At 40.9% G+C, this 22,189-nt stretch overlaps 1 protein-coding gene across 4 annotated transcripts in view; it reads right to left on the reverse strand.

Annotated features, from left to right (window-relative positions):
* Positions 1-11,885: 11,885 nt before the first annotated feature.
* Positions 11,886-22,189, reverse strand: part of LOC137342161 (serine/threonine-protein phosphatase 6 regulatory ankyrin repeat subunit A) — a 188,822-nt gene continuing 178,518 nt past the window's right edge. For all 4 annotated transcript variants that reach the window (XM_068005905.1, XM_068005896.1, XM_068005887.1 and 1 more), the window contains 3 exons: positions 21,941-22,023; positions 15,424-15,515; positions 11,886-14,217 (listed from right to left, as the gene is read on the reverse strand). In XM_068005905.1, coding sequence (XP_067862006.1) covers positions 13,931-14,217; positions 15,424-15,515; positions 21,941-22,023 — 462 coding nt within the window. In that variant the 3' untranslated portion in view covers positions 11,886-13,930. The remainder of the gene's footprint in view (positions 14,218-15,423; positions 15,516-21,940; positions 22,024-22,189) is intronic.

Raw genomic sequence — 22,189 nt, forward strand, 5'->3', positions numbered from 1 at the left:
CAGGGATGGTGATGGAAGAGCCTGGGACATTGGCTGAAAGGTATGATTCTGAGAGTATGGCTATGTCAGGCTGTTGCTTGACTAGTCTGTGGGACAGCTCTCCCAATTTTGGCACAAGTCCCCAGATGTTAGTGAGGAGGACTTTGCAGGGTCGACTGGGCTTGGTTTGCCTTTGTCGTGTCCGGTGCCTAGTTGTCCGATGCCGGGTGGTCCGTCCGGTTTTATTCTTCTTATGACTTTTTTTCGCAAGATTTTACAACTGAGTGGCTTGCTGGGCCATTTCAGAGGGCAATTAAGAATCAACCACATTGCTGTGGGTCTGGAGTCACTTATAGGCCAGACCGGGTAAGGGCGGCAGGTTTCCTTCCCTAAAGGACATTAGTGAACCAGATGGGTTTTTATGACAATCCAGTAGTTTCATGGTCACCATCACTGATACTAGTATTTATGCCGATGTCACCTTCAGACTCAATTATTAAAATGCCATCCTGGCTGGCCTCTCATCCACCATAAAGTTCAGCTCTTCCAAAACTCTTGTCCGTATCCTATACTGCACAGTCCTGCTCAGCCATCGCTCCTTGCTGACCTACATTGTCTCCCAACGCTTACATTTGAAGTTTTTATCCTCATGTTTAAATCCATTCATGGCCTTAGCCCTCCCTATCTCTGTAACCTCCACCGCCACCCCCCACCCGTGAACGTTCTATTCCTCTGACTCTGGCATCCCCCAGGGGCAATCCTTTAAAAGGAGAATGATTGAGGAACAGCAGCACATTTGTGAGGTACTGGAACAGGTGCCACGCACACTCTCCGCAATAACACAGAGGCTGGAGGAGTCCACCTCCTGCGAGAGTGGAATGGTGGCAGTCTCTTAAGTATCATCCCGCCGGCTTTAATTGCCAGTGGGACTTCCGCAATCGGGATGCCAGTCTTCAGCCTATTCGATTCCACGTGATATCAAGAAATGGCTAAGTGCACTGGATACAGCAAAGGCTATGGGCCCCGACAACATTCCGGCTGTAGTGCTGAAGACTTGTGCTCCAGAACTAGCTGCGCCTCTAGCCAAGCTGTTCCAGTACAGCTGCAACACTGGCATCCACCCGACAATGTGGAAAATTGCCCAGGTATGTCCTGTCCACAAAAAGCAGGACAAATCCAATCCGGCCAATTACCGCCCCATCATTGTACTCTCAATCATCAGCAAAGTAATGGAAGGTGTCGTCGACAGTGCTATCAAGCGGCACTTACCAATAACCTGCTCACCGATGCTCAGTTTGGGTTCCGCCAGGACCACTCGGCTCCAGACCTCATTACAGCCTTGGTCCAAACATGGACAAAAGAGCTGAATTCCAGAGGTGAGGAGAGAGTGACTGCCCTTGATATGAAGGCAGCCTTTGACAGAATGTGGCACCAAGGAGCCCTAGTAAAATTGAAGTCAATAGGAATCAGGGGGAAAACTCTCCAGTGGCTGGAGTCATACCTAGCACAAAGGAAGATGGTAGTAGTTGTTGGAGGCCAATCATCTCAGCCCCAGGACATTGCTGCAGGAGTTCCTCAGGTCAGTATCCTAGGCCCAACCATCTTCAGCTGCTTCATCAATGAACTTCCCTCCACCATAAGGTCAGAAATGGGGTTGTTCGCTGATGGTTGCACAGTGTTCAGTTCCATTCGCAACCCCTCAGATAATGAAGCAGTTCGTGCCCGCATGCAGCAAGACCTGGACAACGTCCAGGCTTGGGCTCATAAGTGGCAAGTAACATTCGCGCCAGACAAGTGCCAGGCAATGACCATCTCCAACAAGAGAGAGTCTAACCACCTCCCCTTGACATTCAACGGCATTACCATCGCCAAATCCCCCACCATCAACATCCTGGGGCTCACCTTTGACCAGAAACTTAACTGGACCAGCCACATAAACAATGTGGCTACAAGAGCAGGTGAGAGGCTGGGTATTCTGTGGCGAGTGACTCACCTCCTGACTCCCCAAAGCCTTTCCACCATCTCCAAGGCACAAGTCAGGAGTGTGATGGAATACTCTCCACCTGCATGGATGAATGCAGCTCCAACAACACTGAAGAAGCTCGACACCATCTCGGACAAAGCAGCCTGCTTGATTGGCACCCCATCCACCATCCTAAACATTCACTCCCTTCACCACCGGCGCACCATGGCTGCAGTTTGTGCCATCTACAGGATGCACTGCAGCAACTTGCCAAGGCTTCTTCGATAGCACCTCCCAAACCCGCGACCTCTACCATCTAGAAGGACAATGGCAGCAGGCACATGGGAACAACACCTACTGCACGTTCCCCTCCAAGTTACACACCATCCCGACTTGGAAATATATCGCCGTTCCTTCATCGTCGCTGGGTCAAAATCCTGGAACTCCCTGCCTAACGGCAATGTGGGAGAACCTTCACCACACGGACTGCAGCGGTTCAAGAAGGTGGCTCACCACCACCTTCTCAAGGGCAATTAAGGATGGGCAATAAATGTTGGCCTCGCCAGCGACGCCCACATCCCATGAACGAATTAAAAAAAAAGGCGTACGCACGCACTCAGATGCTTCGGTGGGGAACCCGTCAGTCTGCGGGTTGGAGCCGGGTTCTGAATTCGCTCGGGATTTCCCCGATTTTCGGAGACCCCCTGCCCTCAACGCACCTGCTACTTCATTCTAAAATCGGGGCCAAATAGTCAAATACATGCAAGTTTATTCAGAGTTAAATGACATCCATACACACAGACAACACCTGTGTAGAAGATGACACATTACAATCATTGAGTTCAACTTCCTCACTCTGCTTCCTTCTTCTAACTTATGACTACGATGTTGCTCTTTTTATACCCTTTCTAACTGTCTTGATCCATATACATTCCATTACCTTTACACACACTGTACCATCGCGTATCAGTTGTTACCAAGAAGTTCCAGGCTCTCTAAACATCCATCACCCTAAGTTCTCTATCTGATGTCCTTGGTCCCGGAGGCTAGCAGAAAGTGCTGGTACTTAGGTTCTAGTAAAGCATAGAATGCAATGACTTCGCTACAGATAGCTTAGCCTAAAGGCATTCAAAAATTGTAAGGAAGTCCAGATCTATATGTGATGAATGTGTTGTTTAACTTCGAGATCAAGCTGTTTGTGACCTCTGTGAAGACTGTTCTATCAGTAAAGTCCTGCAGGCCATTAACTTTTAGTGGGCTTAATGCAAAATGGATTCTTTACTTAAAGAATTGATTCTTTTACCAGCTCTGATCCCCTTAACTGTCTAGCTCTTGATCGCTCAACATTTCTTTCTCCTGACAGCCTTTATTCACTACCTCCTGTTTTGTTGTGGTCTGAAGCACATCTGAGTAATTTTCATGGAATACGACTTGTTACATAAAGTGCCTTTTTGCTTTGTTGAGTCTGCATGTACTTACCAGACCACTCAATTAGATCTGAACGAATAATTAATTTTCCATTCACTGATGAATAAATGGTAACAGGGTACCTCTTTGCTCTTCTGCCTCTTACGACATTGCTATCTTGAATTAGTTAATTACATCCTTGCCAAGAGTGTATCCAATTGTTTACTAACGTCACTGGCAGTTTCTGCCCTTATTGCTTAAAGCACAGTGCAATTATCACTTTGTTCCCATTGCCTTACTGAAATTCAAAGCAAAATTGTAACGTAGTATAATTAATTCAGAACCATCATTCTCATTTGATTTAGCTCAAACCATAGAAAAAAGTATACAAATTATGCATCTGACACTATTAGCCATCTACCTAGTAAGTTCTGAACTAGACTCCTATCAAATGGTCAGTGATGGCTTGTTCCTCAGTAAACTATCTCCTTATGGTCAAAGAAGAATGTGTATGATACATAGGATTTTACAAAACAGGAGGCCATTCAGCCCATTGCGCCCGTCAACTTTCTGAAAAAGCTATTCACTTTTCCCTTTCTAGGACTGGAGAATTGCAAATGTTACACCCTTGTTCAAAAAAGGGTGTAGGGATAAACCCAGCAAATATAGGCCAGTCAGTGGTGGGGAAACTTTTAGAAACAATAATCCGGGACAGAATTAACAGTCACTTGGACGAGTGTGGATTGATTAGGGAAAGCCAGCACGGATTTGTTAAAGGCAAATCGTGTTTAACTAACCTGATAGAGTTTTTTGATGAGGTAACAGGGAGGGTAGATGAGGGCATTGCAGTTGATGTGATGTATATGGACTTTCAAAAGGCATTTGATAAAGTGCTCCATGGTAGGCTTATCATCAAGATTGCGGCCCATGGAATAAAGGGGGCAGTAGCAACATGCATACAGAACTGGCTAAGGGACAGGAAACAAAGAGTAGTGGTGAACGGTTGTTTTTCGGACTGGATGGAGGTGTACAGTGGTGTTCCCTGGGGGTTGGTGCTGGGATCACTGCTTTTCTTGATATATATTAATGACTTAGACATAGGTGTACCGGGCACAATTTCAAAATCGTTGAAGGTGGAACAGAGATGGTTGCGAGGAGATTTGATAGAGGTATTCATGAAGGGTCTAGACAGAGTAGATAGAGAGAAACTGTTCCCATTGTCAGAAGGGTCAAGGACCAGAGGACATAGATTTAAGGTGATTGGCAAAAGAACCAAAGGTGACATGAGGGAAAACCCTTTTTACACAGCGATTGGTTAGGATCTGGAATGCACTGCCCGAAGGGGTGGTTGAGGCAGATTCAATCATGGCCTTCAAAAGGGAACTGGATAAGTAATTGAAAGGAAAAAAATTGCAGAGCTACGGGGATAGGGCGGGCGAGTGGGACTAGCTGGATGCCTTTTGCATAGAGCTGGCACGGACTTAATGGGCCGAATGGCCTCCTTTCATGCTGTATTCTTTCTATGATTCCCTATTTACATGATCAAAACTCCTTATTATTTTGAACATCTCTGTAGGTCTCTTCCTAACCTTCTCTGTTCAAGTGAAAAGAGACCCAGTTTTTCTAGTCTCTCTTCATAACTCTCATCCCTGTCATCATTTTAGCAAATATCTGGACCTCTCTATGGCTTTGACATCTTTCATAAAGTAGGGCACCCAATCCTGGACATAGTATTCTAATTGCAGCCTTACTAATGATTTGTATAAGTTTAGCATTAACTCATTTTGTATTCTATACCCCTATTTATAAAACCGAGGATCCCATATTTATTTTTTTTAACAGCTTCAACTTGTTTTCCCATTTTTAAAGATTTGTGTATTCGAACTCCTAAGTCTCTCTGTTCTTCTACTCCTTTTAAAGTGTTATTCTATAGTGAATATGTCCTCTCCTCATTGTTCCTCCCCAAATATATAATTTCACTTCTCTCTGCATTTAATGTCATTGGACATCTATGTGCCCAAAATATTAACCTGTCGATGTCTTCCTGAATTTGCTTACTGTTCTGTTCAGTTAACCATGCTCCCTATTTTTGAGCTGTCTGCAGATTTTGATATTATGCCCGCTATATCCAAGTCCAGATCATGTGTGTGCATATACTTATATATACATACATACATACATACACATATATATATATATATATATATATGTATTTTGAGAACAGCAATTGTCCAAACGATGCCCCGGGGACACACACCACTGATTACATCCTTCCAGTTCGAAAAATATCCATTAACAACTACTTTTTGTTTTCAATCCTTTAACTAACTTTCTATCCATGCTGCCACATTCCCTTTAATACATGCACTTCATCAAATGACTTTTGAAAATCCATATACACAACAACCATGGCAGTTCCTTTATCAGATACATTTGGTTATTTCCTCAAAGAGCTCTATTAAAGTTGCTAGGCACAGTTTACCTGTTACAAGTCTGTGCTAGCTGCTCTTAAGTAGCCTATGTCTTTATAAAAGCATATTAATTTTGTCTTGTGTTACGGCCTCCAGAAGCTCGTCCACTGCTGATAATAGGCTGACTAGTCTATAGTTAATTGATCACACTTTTCTGTGAGAAAAGAGGCAAAGTACTCATTTAGTAATTCTGCCAATCCTTCATCTCTCTGAGATTTCCATCTTCATCTCTGATCAGCCCTATCTTTTCTTTAACTATTTTATTTGACATAGTTTAAATTATTTACTATTTCGCTTTATGTTTGCTGCAAGTTTTCTTCTTACCCCTTAGTCTTTTTAAATCTTTCTTGATTTATCTCTGTAATTTCCATACTCAGTTTGATTTTTAAAAAAATATCATATAGGCCAGAGGGGAAAGAAAATAGACAGAAAAAGTCTGGAAAATTGCTCTATTTCCTATTGAAATGAACACCCCTATGTGCCAGTTGCTATGGGGAACTGGTGGATCTATGGGATTTGACTGCCTTCTTACCTTCTTGAATGGAATTGATGCACAGCACAGGGCACTGAAAGACCAGATGACAAAATCAATTAAATTGGATCCAATATAAACAGTTTGTACAGGAAAAAACACTTTTGACCCACGATAGTTTTAAAGATTATTTTCTGTAAATTTTCAATATGAGCTATTACAAAGTAAACTTAAGAGAATTATATACAACTATAAAATCTTTTAACTTCTTCCCTACTCAGTATATTAATAGGTGATGATTTAGGTAAATGATGCAGTAGCTTAAAAACAACTTATGCCACTGTTAACTAATATCAATTAAATCCTCAAAGCAAATTTCTTTTTTCTTATACAATTAATTTGTTGCTTTTATCTTTTTATTTTTACCTCTCTAATTGCATTTGAGCATTTCTGGAAAACTACTTTCTCATTGTTGAATATGTTTCTGAAATCAAAGTATGAAGACATCAAAAGCAGCCTTTTATGAAAAGAGTGAATACAGTAACAATTACCTCTATCCACATGAAACCATCTGGGCCCTTCAATTATGCTTGGCTCACTACCAAGGGTTTTATGCTTCATGGGAAGCCGGATGTAAGCTTTGATTAAGTATTGGTTTTAGCAATATGGCCATAAATAGGTATGTCTTGCATTTTGCTTTTACAGTGAGCTTGTTACATTATGAAAAGTATGATGGTCATCGCTCTTCAATTGGTGGTAACGTGTTTAACCGGGCAAATCAACAGATACCTTTTTCTTTATTAAGAATTTTTAAGCTGGAATGATGAAATCTTCCCAAACTGTTTTTAAGATCACTCGCTTGCCTTGCAGTTCTCTTAAAGCAGAGAAGGCATTTTACAGTAAAATTCAGGGAAGAGATACACTGACCTATTTCTCTGGTGAATTTATTATTTTTCATTTTGTTTTTGGAAGGTAAGGAAAAAAAAACATGCCTGTAACACTGGAATAAAATGTCAACATAAATATTAAGAAATTGAACTCGAACATAATGAGGACATTTTCCTGTAGCATTAAGTGCGGGGAATAAGGATACAGACTCCTGGCAACAAGGTCTCACACCCTTTACATTGCTCTGGGATTGCCGGGCTTCTGTGGGGGAAGGGGTGCGAATAGCCTGCATATGCAGTGAGCTCAGGCCAGGGCCAGTCCGTCAAACGTGGTGGGAGCAGGCATTCCATACTCTACTGCATCTTCAGCTGCTTCTTCAATAACCTTCCTCCATCTGGTCAGGAGTGGGGCTTTTCACTGATGATTTCACAGTGATCTGCTCTATTCATAACTCTTCTGATAATGAAGCAGGTCCTCCAACAGGACGTGGATAACATCCAGACTTGGGCTGGGAAGTGGCAGGTAACATTTGCACCACATTAATGCAAGGTAATAACCATCTTGAATAAGAGAAAGACCAGCCACCTCCTCCTGACCTTCAATGGCATCAACATTGCCAAGTCATCCACCACTGACCAGAAGCTTAATTGGACCAGCCATATCAATACCGTGGCTACAAGAGCAGGACAGAGGCTTGGTACTCTGCGACAAGTGGCTCACCTCTTGACCCTTCAAACTCTCTCCATTATCTACAAGACTCATGTCAGGAGTGCCATGGAATATTCACCGATCACATGGATGGATGCAGCTGCAACAACACTCAAGAAGCTGGACACCATCCAGGACAAAGCAATTTGCTTGATTGGTGCCCCAGCCACTGGACTCAACATTCACCCTTCAATAACTGCGGCTGCAGTATGTACGATCTACAGGAGGCACTGCAGCAATTCACCAAAGATACATCAACAGCACCTCCCTCCCCTGTGCCCTCTACCACCAAGAAGAACAAGAGCAGCAATGTCATGGGAACACCAAGCCACATGCCATCCTGACTTGGACATATATTGCCGTTCTTTCATTATCACCGGGTCAGATTCCTGGAATTTCATAACTAACACCATTGTGGGCATACCATCATAAGGACTGCAGCGGTACAAGGAGGTCCATGCTGCCTTCTCAGGGAAACTATGGATTGGGCAATAAATGCAGTCTTGCCCACATTCTAAGAACAAAAAAAGAAATTGTGCTGTTCCTTTGCCACCGGTGCCCAGGTGGAGGGGTGCCCAGAAGAATCAGGCTTAAAGCTTTGCATTTAGTCTTCTCCAATCAGAGCACTAAAAAGGGGCAGGAAGTAGCCCTGCAGGTAAGTTCCTTTTCTTTTCAGAATTTAGTTGGACAGCAACCAGGGGCTGACCATGGTAACCATTGCTGCTGCTTCAGGTCTCTTGGGTGTACAGCAGTGGCCAACTTCCTTCCCACTCTTCCAGGCACTAGGCCTTGCCAAGTGATGGACCTGATCTGGGGATGCAACTAGGCTATTCAAATGACCTGGCCCAGCAAATTCAGATATTGTGAAACCTGACTAGGTACAGTGCACCTTTGCAGTACTTGGGCAAGAAATATGTACAGAATATATGATGGGACTATTAGCAGATAGTATAAAAAAATTCTGGAAATACACAGCAGGCCCATTAGGACCTTTTTCAGAACTGGTGTAGGGCAGACAGGAGAGCCCCTTTTACCGGACTGACCAAAGCAGAGGTGAGAGGAACAATTGATTTTTAAAAAACTGTCAGGTACCCGACATGTGCAAGAATACATTTCCATGTTTAAGAACCTCAAAACCAAGATCCTGAGAAACCTACCCCCATACTTTCTGTTTGCCTAGTACAGAGTACACACTCTCTTCCCATAGGGATACATCTGAGTTACCTAAGGGGTAACCTCAGCTTTTCACTATATTTATAAATGACTTGGATGAAGGAATAGAGAGCTGTATATCTAAGTTTGCTGACAACACTAGTTAGTGTAGATGGGAGCAGAAAGTTGCAACAACACATTCATAGATTGGGTGAGCGGGCAAAACTGTGGCAGATGGAGTTTAATGTGGGAAAGTGTGAGGTCATCCACTTTCGACCCAATAAAGATAGATCAGAGTATTTTCTAAATGGTGAGAAGCTAGAACCACTGGATGAGCAGAGATTTTTGGGTCCATGTACAGAAATCACTAAAAGCTAGTGGACAGGTACAAAAAATAATTTAAAAGACTAATGGAATGTTGGGCTTTATATCAAGAGGGCTGGAGTACAAAGGGATGGAAGTTATGTTACAGCTGTACAGAGCTCTGGTTAGACCCCATCTGGAGTACTGCATTCAGTTCTGGACACTGCATCTCAGGAAGGAAATATTGGCCTTGGAGGCAGTGCAGCGCAGATTCACCAGAATGATACCGGGGCTAAAAGGGTTAAAATATTAGGACAGGTTGCATAGACTAGGCTTGTATTCCCTTGAATACAGAAGAATAAGGGGCGATCTAATTGAGCTGTTTAAGATGATTAAAGGATTTGATTGGATAGAGAGAAGCTATTTGCTCTGGTGGGAAGAGTCCAGAACAAGGGGGCATAATCTTAAAATTAGAGCTAGACCGTTCAGGGCTGATGTCAGAAAGCGCTTCTTCACACAAAGGGTAGAGGAAATCTGGAACTCTCTCCCTCAAAAAGCTGTTGAGGCTAGGTCAATTAAAATTTTCAAAACTGAAATTGATAAGATTTTTGTTAGGCAAGGGTATTGAGGGTTACAGAACCAAGGCGGGTAGATGGAGTTAAGTTACAGATCAGCCATGGTCTAGTTGAATGGCGGGACAGCCTTGGGCTGAATGGCCTACTACTATTCCTATGTTCCTGTGTGCAGGGGTACAGTTGAATATTAACCAGATAAAACCTGCTCAGCTTACCACACCAGTAAGCCGCCTGCTGCTTGCCCACACAACCATTAGAGCATTAGCCTGCAGGCTAATGTGGAGTGGAAAGAATCTCAGCCCCCGTGACAGCTATTCCTGGAGCTTTCATCACATAACCTCCTGCCTCCAACTGGCAGGCCCAGTCAAACGGCCTTTTCTCCCATCTCCAATATTTTGATGAACAAACGAAAGTGTTAAAATAAAATGAAAACAATTTTTTTAATGCCCCTATGATTTTTCTCTCTGGTTGCTCAGGAGATTCTTTAATTCCTGGAGACTCCAGGACAATCCTATGTTTAGAATTGGTTAGCACCTGATTGAGCTTGTCTTTTAATCAAATCTTATTGCAAACACAGATATCTTGACATTACAGCATATGCAGATACACGTTGTATTGATCTGCAAGGATCGTGAACTCCAGCATGTGGGAAAAAAAGTTTTAAAAAAAAAGACAAAACACTGAATTTTATTCAGCCTTTATTAAACATCAACAATGAACTGTAGGATCTTCAGCATTTTCCACGAACATGTGGAGCTGGAGTCTTCACTGGCTTGTAGGGTTGCCAACTCTGGTTGGGCATATTCCTGCACATTTCATCACATGACCTCCCACCTCCAAGCACCTCACCCAGTCAAACAACCTTCTTTTCCATCTCCAATATTTTTAGAACTGATAAATGAAAGTGTTCAAAGAAAATGAAAACAAAAAATACAATTTTTTAATGCCCCAATGAATTTTCTCTTGGGTAGCTGAAAGGTCCCATATAAATGCAAGTTCTTTCTTTAACTTGTATTTAGAATGTTTGTAATGCAACAAAATGTCTCATGGTGCTTATAAAAGGGAGAAGATCAGGACACCAGTCTTTAGAAGAAGAGTTAGTAGAAGTTACAAAAAGAGTTGGAGAAATAGGTTTTGAAGAGCTTTTGAAGTTGGAAGGAGATGTTCCAAGATGGAGTGAGCAGAAGGTTTTAGAAGAGAATGCCAGAGTACAGACACATGCTGGTTGAACATTCCAGCAGCAATGCTGGAGCTGTGGGATGGTCTATGCACAGTAGACCAGAATCAGAAGACTGCGGTGACAGCTCGGATGTGGGGCCATAGGAAATTGTAGAGTTAAGTGGAATAAGACAATGCAATGATTTGTAAATGAAGATGAGGATTTTGAAATGAATGTGCTGAAAGCTAATGAAGGTGAGATCAGTGGAGATAGCAGAGAAGGAAAGAACGCATGCAGCAGAGTTCTGGGCAAATTGGATTTTGTGTAGACTGAATCCGGAAATGCTAGAGATGTCAAGCTTGAAGGTAATGAAGGCGTGGATGAGGGTCAGGTAGGATGTAGGCAGCCATTTTCTGGAGGTGGAAATAAGGAGTCTTGGTGATAGACTTCATGTGAGGTTTGAAGCTCAGCTTAAGGTCAAAAAGGATGCCTGGAACTGCACAATGTGAGGTTAAGTCTAAGAAAGCAGCCAAAAGGGAATGGAATTAGGGTTAAAGGTATGGGGAGTTGCTGTTGCGAACAGATCAGGGTAGTTCTGGTCTTGCCAATGTTGAGCTGAAGAAAGCTCTGGCTCGTCCACGGCGATGTCAGAAAGGCAATTCGGCAGCGTAGCAATAGACATTGAGTCAAGGGAGATAGTGGAGAGTAAAGCTGGGTGTTGTCACCTTACATATTGAAGCACTGAGAATTTACTACTAGTGCATTTGAGATGTAAGGTTATAAAATACACACCATACAACATACTTAATTACATACAACTCACATTTGTGTTTTATTATCCATAAAATATACAATAATCTCAGCAATGTATTTAAAGAATGCAGGTAGGTAACCAAGCAGTCACAATTTCTATATACATGCTATAATCTTAACCTCTTCAAGGAAATAAAACAAATCAGAAGTACATTAAAACAGCACAAATTTTGTCCCGTTTCACACTTCCAGCATTTTCAGAAATCAGTTTGTACATTACAGGATTCCAGTTATTAAAATACCATGGTTTGACGGAAGGTTTTTTTTAGGGCTTTTACCCAAGTTTGCTGAAAAGTCACGCCAACTAAAAAAGTGGCAAAATAGGTAAAAGTCATACAGTAGTTGACATTATACAACCACAAAAAGGAACTGCTGAATGAAATGCAACAATAAACCTTTAAGAATGTAGTGATTTAAAAGTTTTAAACTGAATCGAATCCAGTCATTAATTGTGCTCTCCAGGCCTGCTGTTTGGAATGAAATGAACTAAATACAATACATTTCAGGAGCACTATTTTAACAAAACTAATTTGTACCAAAGTGTCTTTTAAAAAAAACAATTGGTATCTATCCATTTGGGAAGCTATCAGGTAAATGTCCTTTACCCACAGCTTTTTCTGTCTGACCTTATAATCAAATGCAGTACAGTCATGCTTCAGCTGTGCAAACAGAATGAAAATACTGCCTGCTTCAAGTGGAAACATATGCCTGTCATGACATTCTGGACGAGTTCTTCCCAAACCACTGCAGAAGCGGTTCAATACCATTGTAGAAGCAAATCACCAACAGGCTGCAACATATTAACTACGTCAAGTGGGGCGCTGAAAAGAAACTGCTCAACAGGGGAAAAGATCTCACTTACTAACAACTTCATAGGTCTCCCTCTCTGAATGTACAGCCGTAAGAACAATAAAACAGACAACAGGGAAGGCACTGAAGAAATTGGAAACCAAACACACAGTTGTACAAATGTGGCTTAAATAACTGTAAAACAGTTTATTACCCAAAAGGTGAATGTCAATTAAAAACCAAAGTTCACTACACTGCAAAGTCCAGGCAATCTTCCTTTCCGAGACTCCTACATCTCGTGGTATAGTTGTTCTCCACTTTTACAAATCTGTATTTTAAAATACCAATTATATCATAAAATACACTGGTAAAATTAAGGTTTGAAAAACTGCAAAAATGGGTAGTCCTCCACAACAACTTGGTAGATTTATACATGTAATTAGCCATCACCCTGACTGCACCATATTCATTGGTCTTAAGTCAAACTAGAAAAGTAGGAAGGGGCATTTGTGTTGTCTCAAAAATAGGTTTCAGTTTTCTCTTCCCTTTCCCTCCCCACCCTACCCCAATGCCTTTACTATAGACATGCAAAACCAGTAAGACCTAGAATTGATCAACAAATGTACATCAAAATCTCTGAACAGTTTAACTTTAATACTGTTAAAGCAAAATTTTAAAAGTTGCAGCTTGAGAGATTTTCAATTACAGCTCTCCAAATCTTTTTGTTTCATTCTTACATAAGATCTTTTTTAAAATCAGTTTACTTGGTCCCTTTGGCAATTCATCGTGCAAGTGAGTGATGTGGTTTATACCAATCATTTTACACCATTTTCTTCATTAGATTCAGTAATTCCCGAGACTCAGGAATATCTGACTGCCCTTCCCCATTAATTTTAGGTAGTGCTATTCTACCCAGCATTGTAAAATCTTCTCATTCAAACCATTAACCAGTGTACGCTGTTGAAATGGATCCTGGCACTGGAAATAAAGAGGATTAAAATAACATAACATTGGCATCCATCAACTTTGCCCGTAGTTTCCTACATTGTTTACAAGCTTTGAGCTTCTTGCTTTCTTGTTCCATAGATCTGCATTCTTCTGTGTCTCCTTTTCTGATAAATTCAACTTTAAACCTATAATATAATTGCTCCGCTTGGCTGAGGGAGTTTAGAAGGCGCTCGTTTTAAAAAAGCCCATCCACCTATGGGCATGCTGTAAGGGCTTTCATCATGAAAGTTCTAGTCAGTGTTTTCAGTAGGTCTCTGAATCAGAATCATTTAGTTCGTCATCTTCAGCATAAGGGTAACCATCTTCCCTGCCTATACTATTCAAACTGCAGTAAGAGCTATGATCACTTCTCATTATTGGTAGAGAGTCGAAGGACACAGTCTTTGAAGGATTGCTGTAGTGATTAATGGCATTAAAACTGAGAGTGGGTAAAGTGCTGCTGGATGAAACAGGCATCATGGTGGCCAGAATGAGGGCTAAGCAGTCTGCCACATCTTTATTTGGAGCACAGGCCAATGCAGGCGTGTAACCTAAAACAGCAAGTTTTAAAAGTAACATTACAAAAGGTTACTCTATCTCTTTGCCAACAGTGATTCAATCCAATTATTGATGAGTTCTGAACAATCGTCATTTCAATTAAAAAAATTAGTATATGGAAAGTACATATGAAATTTCATTATAATTCATTAAAGTTTAATGTAAATATAACAAATGCAACAATACAGAACTTGGATGAAAATGTTAAAAACAAGGCTGACATTGACATGGATCACCCTAACAATTTGCAATGGATAGAAAGGAAAAAAAGGAAAAATAAATTAATAAACCCCATAGTTTTTGGATGGAAGGTATAGCATCACTGCTGGACAGCTGCAGCAGTAAGGTGGACCGTTGTAAGGTGCAGATAAGATAGTCCAGGCACCTGAAAGGTGTGTTGAATGAAGCCCTGCATTAGCATATGGAGGAAACAACTTGTGCCTCAAGAACAAGGTTATTGCCTTGGAGCCATACCTGAATATCACTGCAGTTCTGTTGCCGGCACGGTCACTACAATCAATGAAAGGCTCTTTGCCAAATTCACTACCAGTTTAGGCTGCCTTAAGTAGTAGACACAGTTGTAGGCCTAGTGTCATCCACCAAGGGTCAAGAAAATTCTTGAACAAGTGCTTGGGCAGCAATGACCAGACAAAATCTATAAATACTCTTTGGTGGAAGAATGCTACAGACTAAAGTCAGCCTTGGCTCAAAAGTAGCACTCTTGTCTTTGAGTCAGATGGTCATGGCTTCAAGTCCCACTCCAGAGATTTGAGCTCATAATCTAGGTTGACACTTCAGTGTAGTACTGAAGGAACATAGGTACAGAGCAATGGCTAAAGCGGTCAGTTTTTGAAGAATGGCTCTAATCTGGGTTAAGCTTTAGAGGCTACCAACTAACACTAATATGTATAGACAATACATGCAGCAGTAATAAAATTCATCAAGACAATGCAGAACCAAGTTTTATGAGCAGTTAGCAGTCAATAATGAATACAATCTGCACAACCATTTAATGCTGATCTTTGTAAAAAAAAATTGAGACAACCGAGTACAGAACCACTAATACCCCATAAATTCCCGCAGCAGCAGTCGTTGACATGAAGCGGTTAGTTTCCAAAGCTCATTACACTTAGACACTACATATTACCACCAATTAGCATATTTACTGTCAGATGAATTAAAAACAAACACAAACTTACCATTCTCGTCTACAGCAAGTACACTGGCTCCTTTGCTCAGAAGCTCTTGCACAACTACAGTTAGTCCATTGCGTGCAGCAACATGCAGTGGTCTATGGGAACAGAAAATGTACAAGTTAAAAACTATCTGGGGCCATCACTACAACAACTTACATTTATATGGTAACTTTAATGTAGAAAATGTCCCAAGGTTATACACTGAGATGTAATCATGAATGCCGAGCCAAAGGAGGAGATATTAGAAGGGGTGACCAAAAGCTTGGTCAAGGAGGTGGGTTTTGAGGAAGGTCTCAAGGATTAGAGGGAGGAAATTCAACAGTGTGGGGCCTACACAGTGGAAGGGACAGCTGCCAATGGTAGGGTGAAATGAGGGGGGAATGCACAGAGGCCAGGGTTTGAGGAACAGAGAGTTCTAGGAGGGGCTATAGGAGGGAATAGCGAGGGCATGAAGGGATTTAAACACAAGGATGAGAATTTTAAATTGGAGGCGTTGGAGGGAACCAGGAGCCATTGTAGGTCAGCAAGGAGGTATGTGATAGCTGAGCAGGTCTTGGCGTGGAATAGGATATGGGCAGCAGAGTTTTGATGAGCTAAAGTTTCTGGAGGGGAGGACAATGCAAGGCCAGTCAGGGCCGCATTGGAATAGTCATCTGTAGGTGACAAAAGGCATGGACGAGGGGTTTCAGCAGTTGAAACACAGCAATCCCTCATGTCAGTTTGACATACACATACAAATAATGTACCATAAGCAAAGCATTCACAAAAGGTGAAAAAGTAAACATTTGCACAAGAGAGATCAAATCTAGTTATTTTGAGTGTGCTGAAAAATTCTGGCACAAGTATATAAATTATAGTTTTAACAGATGAATTGGGAGAATATTTAAAAATAAAAATATATATACGACCTATCAGCAAATATACTAATACGTCAACTTAGTGAGCTGGTCAAGCCTATTGATGAATGCTTGTTTGTGTTTCCAAGCATATTCATTTCCTAGAAGAATTGAAAAGCTGAAAAGAAGGGCAGCCTTGTAGATTAGGCTGGTGTTACATGGGTTTGCTTGATCCCAGATTGATGCTCTCCTGCCTGTTGGCACTACCTAATCTTGGGCAAATAACCTAAGAATGAATTGACTTCTTGACAGATGCAAGTTTGCGGCACAATACGCACACAAAATTGGCACTCTCACAAATTACAAGGATACTTGGTATATAAAAAAAAGATTGGGGGGGAGGGGGGCAGAGAAGAGAAACACACTCAGGCATAAGTTGGGGATTGCCCCAAAGCTGGAGTAGAATAAAGGGACCTTTTGTGTATATGTATATGCCATGTTTAACCTAGGAACTGGGTGCTCAAAGTGGAAAAACATTCTGCTGGCCCAGCACAAATATCCTGCAACTTCAGTACAACAAGGTATTCAGAAATGTAAAAGAATTTAATTAGGAAAAATTCTCAAGTTTGGTTTACATAGACAGGAATAACAGCAGGTCAAATCTTGGGAGGAGATGGTAGTAATATATAAAGGCAGGCGAATTTATAATATAGCATAGCAGATACCTTTCAGGAGCAATTTTCCAGTATCAAAGATCTGTAATTAATTTATACTTTTGCTTGTGACTTAACATAGTTATTTCAGATAAATGAAAGCAACCTTTTATTCTGAAACACAGTGTTTTTTACATCAATTTTAATGTTCACTGTGGATCAAAATAATTGCACTGTTAGTCAACATCCATCTTCAATCAACAATGCAAAAACGATTCATAGATATATCCCCTCAGTTCTGGTGGTATCCTATCAGGAAAGATTGAACAAGCTGGGGCTCTTTTCTCTAGAAAAAAGACTGAGGGGTGACCTGATAGAGGTCTTTAAGATTATGAAAGGGTTTGATGGGGTAGATGGGGAGAAGATGTTTCCACTTGCGGGGGTGACAAGAACTAGGGGCCATAAGTATAAGATAGTCACTAATAAATCCAATAGGGAATTGAGGAGAAACTTCTTTACCCAGAGAGTGGTTAGAATGTGGAACTCGCTACCACAAGGAGTAGTTGAGGCAACTAGCATATATGCATTTAAGGGGAGGCTATATAAACACATGAGAGAGAAAGGAATAGAAGGATATGTTGAAGGGGTTAGAAGAAGGGTGGGAGGAGGCTCGTGTGGAGCATAAACAATGGCATGGACCTGTTGGACCGAATGGCCTCCTTCTGTGCTATACATATTATGTAATTCTATGTAATGTAATGCAATGCAAGTATCTCAAACAGTTTCTGATTGGAGAAAAACTGGAATAAGAAAACCTGTTGGTTTGTCTTGAAACAGATTGCAACATAACTGAAAACCAGCTGCTATTTCTAGATTATGTGCCTGATAATGTACCATGTAGTAACATTAATGACGTTATTGAGCATACAATGCTTTATTCATGTATAGGCTTCATTTTCTTATTAAGCTGGATCAGTATAACTTGTTATGCATTCTGCTTCTCAGGCAGGAGTCTTTGCAGTTTCTGGAAACCAGATACCACTGTAATAATATTAATTGTAATCAATTGATTTATAGGTTTGAGCCATTCTTAAATATAGAGATAGTTAATATTTGGACATATATACAAGCCTGACGGGGTACCATTTTAGTGAAGCTAATCTTAATGCCTGAAGAAAGCTTCCAAACCAGTGTTTGGACACTTCAAGCATCACATTTTGCTAGAGGCCACCCACATTCTGTGATCCTCAGCCGTTTGATTGCACAGTTCTATATGATACAGGGCAAATGTTATATGGAGCACATGTTTCATTGAAAATTTCTCTTATAAACCTTGGACCTATGGAAAACCCCATTATAGATACCTACAATGCCTGTAGATGACACTGATAAATGTTTTCAATATTAAAGGTGTCCCTATTATAGAATCACACCTGATGTCACACAACAGCTGCTATTTTGAGTATTTTTTAAATCTAAAGATTTTTGATCGACCACTTTTTCCTCAGGAGCTTTAATTTCTAATGTACATAATAAAGGTTGAAACAAATTCTTAAAAATAAAAAAATTACATCATTCACAAAATTGCCTTTTATGTATTTTAATGCCTTCATTAAAGATTTTACTTGAAGGCCTCAAGCTGTGATGCTGTGAGCTATATTTGGATTGTGTCGTGTACCTAATTTCCCAGGATGAATCTATACCGTTCAGTCAGCTATGCTGACAGAATGTTTTCTTTAGCTTCTAGCAGATTTTGATCAGTTGTTTTTTTTAAAAATTGTTTGGCAAAACGCCAGGACAAATTTCAAAAGATTTACTCAAGTGAAATTTATATTGGTATTTATTTTAAATAGAGGAGCTGCTGTAGCTTTTGTCTTGTGTTCTATAAATTTAATAAAGTGTATTCTCCTGAGGGAGAGTTAGTCCTTGGTCTAAATTATTATTTTTAAAAAAATAATTATAAAAAATAAGTCTCTGAGGGAAACAGGTTAATGGTGAGGGGGCTCTGGCCTCTTACTGCCTGGATTTGGGGGAGTGAGTGGCAGGGGGAAGTGGATGGAGGGTTAAAGGTAAGGAGAGTGAGTAGGAGAGGGGGATGATACGGGGTTGAACAGGTAGTTTGAAGGTGAAGAGGAACAGGTAGTGATGGGAGTGAGGCATTGGTAGGAAGGGGATGAGCTAGATGCATGGTGAAGAGGTAGCAGAAGCGATGAAAGGGAAGATGTGGGGGAAGCAAGAGTGATTGGGGCAGGGGGTTGGAAGTGAGCCACTGCGGCCCATATTTCCCCTGAAAGCCCACCCCAATTGCCATTGATAGCCACTGGCTGCTTCTAAGAATAAAGAAGAAAAAGGCAGAGAGAAGCAAAGAGGAGCAGAGGAGAGAGACAAAAGCAGAAGAAGTGCCAGAGAGAAGTAGTAGCAAGAAGAGACAGCCAAGAGAGTGACCATATTCTAAAATTTACTGTGTGTAATACCGTGGGAGATCAAGTGGTTGTATATTAAATTAGGCACGTGGGGTGTGCATTTAATTGAAAACTCTTATCAACCTTGGTCCTACAGAATAATCTATTCTAAGTACTTGCAGTACCCTTTGCACCTGCAGACGGTGCTGTGATGGGTATTTTCAATGTTCAAGGCGTCAAGACTGCTTGTCATGCAAGAAAGAGAGTTTATGGTTTAAAAAAAAGGAGTGGCGTCTGTACGCAGTTGCAGGATCTGGCCACGGGATGTCACTGTGAGGCAGCTTACCTTTCTACACCTCCAGTGCATCTAATATAGGAGGGAAGAACTGTATTTTACATTTAAATTTCTCTTTTTAAAAAACACAATTTTGTCCTCTTAAAAGGTTTCCTGGAGTTGCCCTTCGGGCATTTTCTGATCTCCTCACTCCTGCCACTGCCGTTCACCACAGGCCTGTCACCCTCCCCTTCATCACGGCCTGCTGGTTCCTCCTGCTCACAAGTCTCTAGTTTTTATTTTGTGCTTTCAAATATATTATTTTTAATATGCTACTACCAGTCAAGCTGTTTCCAGATTGCAATGTTCTCCACTCAACCAGTCTCCAGCGTCAGCCAGTTCCTACCTTCCCAGCCCAGCAGCTTTTACTTGTGTGCCTAACCGATCTTGGGTGTATTTTCAGCCAATCAAGTATCCCTCAGTCCATTACTAGTCTGTTATACAAGGCCTTGTTCGCCCAACCTTCTCCCCGCCTGATTATCTTGCAGCCACCACAGCCACCATCTACAACGGACCCCACTAAGAGGAAAGGACTTGCATTTATATAGCATCAATCATGACGTCTCAAACTGTTTCACAGCCAATGAAGTACTTTTGCACTGTAGTCACTGTTGTAATGTTAGGAAACATGGCAGTCAATTTGCACGCACCAAGGTCTCACAAACAGGAATGTGACAATGACTAGATAATCTGGTTTAGTGATGTTGGTTGAGGGATAAATATTGGCCAGGATACCAGAGAGAACTGGATACCAGAGATACCAGAGAACTGCTCTTCTTTAAAATAGTGTCATGGGATCTTTAATGTCCACCTGAGAGGGCAGATGTGCCCTTAGTTTAACATCTCATCCAAAGTATAATTTTAATAATTAATGTTTACAATTTTTATAATCTATAATTTTATGTCTGTTTCCAAAAGATTTTTTTTTTGAAAAAGTATGCAACACAGCCACTCGTGACACTTTTACAGAAAATAACGTTAGAAAACCTCATTCCATGTCCAGTGATCCTCACTCTCCCAGCTTACTGGCTACAGCCCTGGCTTCTGTTACCGACCCCCCCTCCCCACCCTCACATATAATAATTTCACCCCCAGCTTCTAATTCTACATTATATTCCTTCTGTCACCCCCCCACCAACCCGTCCTCTAACCCTACCTTTCTCCTCTCTCCCAACCAGTAACAATGCTCAATCTCCTCCCTCCATAGCCTCTAAGCACACTGCATGTTCCCCTTCTAGTCTCCAGAATCATACTCTCCCATCAAATCTGTTCCCTCCCTTGTATGCAATTCCATTGGAGATTGAATAGTAAATAGGTTTAAGTATGAACTATTTTATAGGAGGGAGAATGCAACATGCGCAGCAATCAATAAATATCGTGAGCCTATAAACGGAGGACATGAAAGCTGCTGCATTTTGAAAGCATGTTTTATAAAGCATTACACCTTCATTTAAAAGAAATAGACGCTGTGAGCAATCAAGTTGTACAAGGGTGTACAATTCAGATACTAACTAAAAAGTGATTTAAAAAACGTACAAGTTAAATTTTATTCACAGTTGCATTACCATTTTTGGATTGATAAAGAATGGGAAGATGCAGCTATAACTGACTTAAACAAGGTTGCCTGGTTTAAATACTAGAAAGTCTTGTGGTGATGCTCATTATTCTCTTTTCCACTACATTCTGCCAACCGGAACTACAATATTCCATCAATGGACAAATACAGGGTTTACAAAATAGTGAAGAAATCTACAGTGATAATTATGACTGAGTTTTCTTGAGGATTCCTATTCTTTTAGTAGTGTTTCCATCCATCTTTGCTATTTGTTTGCCCAGCAGAGATCAGATATATACTAAACTAAAGTGCTCAATGTTTGAAAATGAAACATATTTGCAACCATTGTAAAGGAGGTTTAGGTGTATAGTCCACCTTAACAGAACTATTGATTTGGTCTACACAGTGAAGAGAAACCATCTGCTTTCTTGCTGTCCAGTTCTGTTGATATTTGTTGTAGTGAACACATGCAGGCTAAAGCAGCTGTCATATGCTAGCCACTAGAGGATCAGCAATGGAAGTTTTTCTCTAAACCTGCAAACCAGTTTATTCTTTCCCCAAAACACCAAAATCGACAACTCTGACTTCTACCAGTGGCTGAATACTAGAATTATGTTTCTTCAAATGGTTGTTACATTAGGTGAGGGAAAAAATAGACCAACAGAATATCTAGCTTGAAGTCTGCCTTTACAGAAGTAAAACATTTAATTGTTTTCCCCCCAAAAAATAAAAGCGCTTACGTTTGCAATGAAGTATTCGTTGAATTTATGAGGCTCCTGTCAGTAATCTTCTCCAGTATTAACAAGGCACTAGTTTCATGGCCCTAAAATGCAAGAGAAAATTTTGATTTTTTTTTAATATATTGTAAACCTGATATGTAAATACAAAAGAAATGGCGACATTTCTAAACTTATCATGGACTCTGTTAGAATGTTCGGGTGTTTTAAGTGGAGACTTGTGTAACCATTGCAAATAAGCAGTTTTTAAGA

Source organism: Heptranchias perlo, chromosome 2, assembly GCF_035084215.1.
Source record: "Heptranchias perlo isolate sHepPer1 chromosome 2, sHepPer1.hap1, whole genome shotgun sequence".
In the NCBI taxonomy this organism is placed as follows: domain Eukaryota; kingdom Metazoa; phylum Chordata; class Chondrichthyes; order Hexanchiformes; family Hexanchidae; genus Heptranchias; species Heptranchias perlo.